At 41.1% G+C, this 3,384-nt stretch overlaps 1 protein-coding gene across 1 annotated transcript in view; it reads right to left on the reverse strand.

Moving 5' to 3' along the window:
- CRYBA1 (crystallin beta A1) overlaps nt 1-1,634 on the reverse strand; it is a 6,262-nt gene extending 4,628 nt beyond the window's left edge. Inside the window, exons 1-2 of the mRNA XM_018563426.1 lie at nt 1,604-1,634; nt 10-74 (exon numbers count right to left, since the gene is read on the reverse strand). Of these exons, the coding sequence (XP_018418928.1) occupies nt 10-74; nt 1,604-1,634 (96 nt within the window). The remainder of the gene's footprint in view (nt 1-9; nt 75-1,603) is intronic.
- Between the last annotated feature and the right edge of the window lie 1,750 nt (nt 1,635-3,384).

Genomic DNA, 3,384 nt, shown 5'->3' on the forward strand with positions numbered 1-3,384 from the left:
GCTGGATACCTTCCAGGGTCCCAGAGGAACAGGAAGAGGGTTTGTCTGGGCCATTTTTTCAGAGGTGATGTCTTCTGCAAAAAAAGAAAAAGAAGAAAAACATTTATACACACTTTAACAAAATGGCACATTGTTATCCTATGTTTGGTTTACCTGTCACATACATTTCCAGTATGGTTTGCCATACTCAACAATAGCTGGAGAGATTTAAAGTGTATGTGCATTACCTAAATTTACCCCAAACCTCCCTTTTCTCATTTAGAGCATGTCCCACCATTCATTTTTACATAATAAATTGTCATGTATGTGTAGATAGAATGAGTAAGGTAGTCCAGCAGGCTGGGCTGACAACGCTGCTTAGGATTTCAGTGCAGCAAAGGAATTTGTTGTCAGCCCAAATAGAAAGCCAGGAGCACACTGCATTTCTGGCAATCACCATATATTTTTCTGTACTTGCAGCAGCTTTAAAGGGATAAAACATGCACATGTACTAAATATGTGTTTGTATTTTTTTTTTATTATGCCTTGACATAGATTTTCTTAGCAATGCAGTGTCATAGCAAACTGGAGGTTTCCCATATCTAGTGTGCAGGACTTGCACCGATGGCATATTTATAAAGCAGTGAATCTGACATTCACTGATCATTTACTGCTGGTGAATCTTCTGGGTGCATTCGGTTTAAATTAAAGTGATTGATTCACCACCGGGGATTGTTTGGTGAAACATTCACTGCTGTAAAAATATGCCCTTTATTGTGCTGAACTGTAAAGCAGACAGTCTATAGCCTCTGTAGCAGAGACACAATGAATAAAAGATTTACAGTTGTCACTGACTAACTTTGTAAAACTATAACAGAGGTAGAGTCCTTACAAATAGATGTTGAAGATGGTGTGCTGCAATCTATCAAACAAATGTCAACCATCAGCCAGCATAGTGACCTAATTTTTCCCTACTCAGTCATCTTGGCCACCAACTTTCACTCATCCTATGAATGGACAGTGAAGGAAGAGCAGAATACTGATGAGTCATCCTTCTGCTTTTTCCCCTTGTTATCATGTACCTAACATGTAGCAAACCTGATTGGCTCCTCGTGATGCCCCTCCCTTTTTCAGTCTGAAAGCTGCTGTACAGGGTATGAGGCTGATATGAAGGCAGATTTACTTACACCAGCTGCTTCCAGCACTACAATCTATTACTTTTTTAATGATACCAAAGCAAGCAATGTATTCATCTATCTATCTATCATTCACTATACAGATCCATGTTGATCATTAGTCATTCACGTAATCAGAAAGCCTGTAGCTACTTCACTGGAAGTGCCTCAGAGACTAACAATTATATTAATATCTTTAATGTAATCTGTAAATATAATGTGAATAACTTCACCTTATTTTCCTTCCATCTAATATTACTTTGATATATCTTTTTATGACTTTATGTATTTGTTTGCCTGCTTTCAATGGAGAAACAGTAACAGACCCTGTATGTGGTATCCTATTTTAAAGAGACCCCCTATTCTGTGTATTGTTCTATTGTACTGTACCCTATATACAAAACATCCTAATTTGTAGAATTGGATGCCTGATGGAGCTATGCACTCACCTCGCTCTGTCTGAACTGCTGGGATCTCCATCTGGCACTTGCCTATTCCATCCATCCATTCACAGGGTTTATATAGGGAGATGAGCCACAGGTCTTAATGCCAGCTTTTCACTTTGTGTCAGCACAATGTGGTCTGTGCTATTGTCCCCCTCTGATCCCAGGCCTCCTGTATATTGCTCTCTGCATGACTGAGCCACTGTCTATGACTTCACTTCTCTGGCCAACTTTTGCAATGTGTATATATAAAAAGTTATGGAAAATACTGTAAATATATATACTGTATATTCAGAGTAAGATATGCATTGTGCCCTAGGTGCCATTTTTCATGATCATTTATCTACTGATTTTAAGGTTTAGCTAATTTTTCTTCTTCCTATGTTTGTGTAAGGTGTCTCTTCAATCATTCATATACAACTATGGCCAAAATCAGTTTAATTCAGTAGCCTAAGAACAGCGGGGGAGCAAAGGAAACATAAATATTACATGTTGGTTAGGCCAAATTTTAAGGTTAATTTCCAAAATTAAAAATGACTTGTTACATTGCTTCTCAAAATATCCCATTTTAAAAATGTGACCTACTTAGAGACAAATGTCACTTGCTTATTTAGTGCAAAGTGTCTGCTGATAGCCCTCCTCCTCTCCCAGCAAGGTATACTCATCAATCCGTGCACCCTAGCCCCCTCCTTGTCCTCTTTCTCTTCAGACCGATGCCTTGGAGTATGGGGGAGCATGTGACCTCCCCTTTGTGACAGTCCTCCGAATTGCCAATTTAGTGTTTCATAATATCCTTATGTGAGTTGAGTGGTTTTCATTTTCTTTTTTCTTTCCTTTCTCTTATAATCAGATTTCAGATGATTTCGGTAACGGTAATCAGTACCTGGATACTAGAGGCATACAAAGTGGCTGTAATCTAATATTATGCAAAGTTATTTGTACATTTTTCCTTGGCTGAAGCTCTCATTTACATGTCATTTGTATCTATTTTAAAGTGTCAGACCATCTTAAAGGGATATAGGAAGAGTAAGAACTTGGTTTCGTATACTTCTCATACACCAACAATGAAATCTCACTGCCAAAGATTCTACTTCTGCCTAGGAATTTGGGTGTTCTTGCTTCTCCTTGAGAGTTACAGATCCTTGTGTTGAATTCTCCATAATATAAAACAAAAAACAAATCTACTGGGGAAAGATGGAACCCCTACTTATGGCCACAGCAAATGTGCAGATCCAGGAACTCGGGTGCAGAAATCTCACTAATATAAACCCCAGGAGATACAAAGACTGTCAGGAGGGTTAACTCTCCATCATCTACCAACAACTGAAATATCAGTTTTTAAAGGACATTAAGCACATATATCCCCAGAACACCCTCTCCCACTCTAGAACGTGTCCCGGCATAATATAAAACAGCTTTTAATTGCTCTGTGTGACCTCATCACCAGGCTTGTAAAATTCTTCCAGGGGCAGCTACAGGAAGTTCAGTCCCTGTTGACATCGGCATGCCCAGTGGTGGAACTACCGCCGGTGCGGGCGCACCAGGGCCTCGGCCAGGGGGGCCCAGCACCGGATCAGTATCCAGCAGCCAGCGGGCCCCCCATCTCTGCGCCGAGAGTGTCGGATCATCCGTTCATCTGACACTCCCGGCGCAGAGATGGGGGGCCCGCCGGCCGCCGGATACTGATGGTTGCAATGGCGATAGAATGCTGACCCGGATCGGGAGCCGCACTGTGTAATCTGACTCTACTACTCTGCGTCACGCCCTGACCTCTGCACTGTGCGTCA

Source organism: Nanorana parkeri, unplaced genomic scaffold (assembly GCF_000935625.1).
Source record: "Nanorana parkeri isolate BGI_ZX_2015 unplaced genomic scaffold, ASM93562v1 scaffold663, whole genome shotgun sequence".
NCBI lineage: Eukaryota > Metazoa > Chordata > Amphibia > Anura > Dicroglossidae > Nanorana > Nanorana parkeri.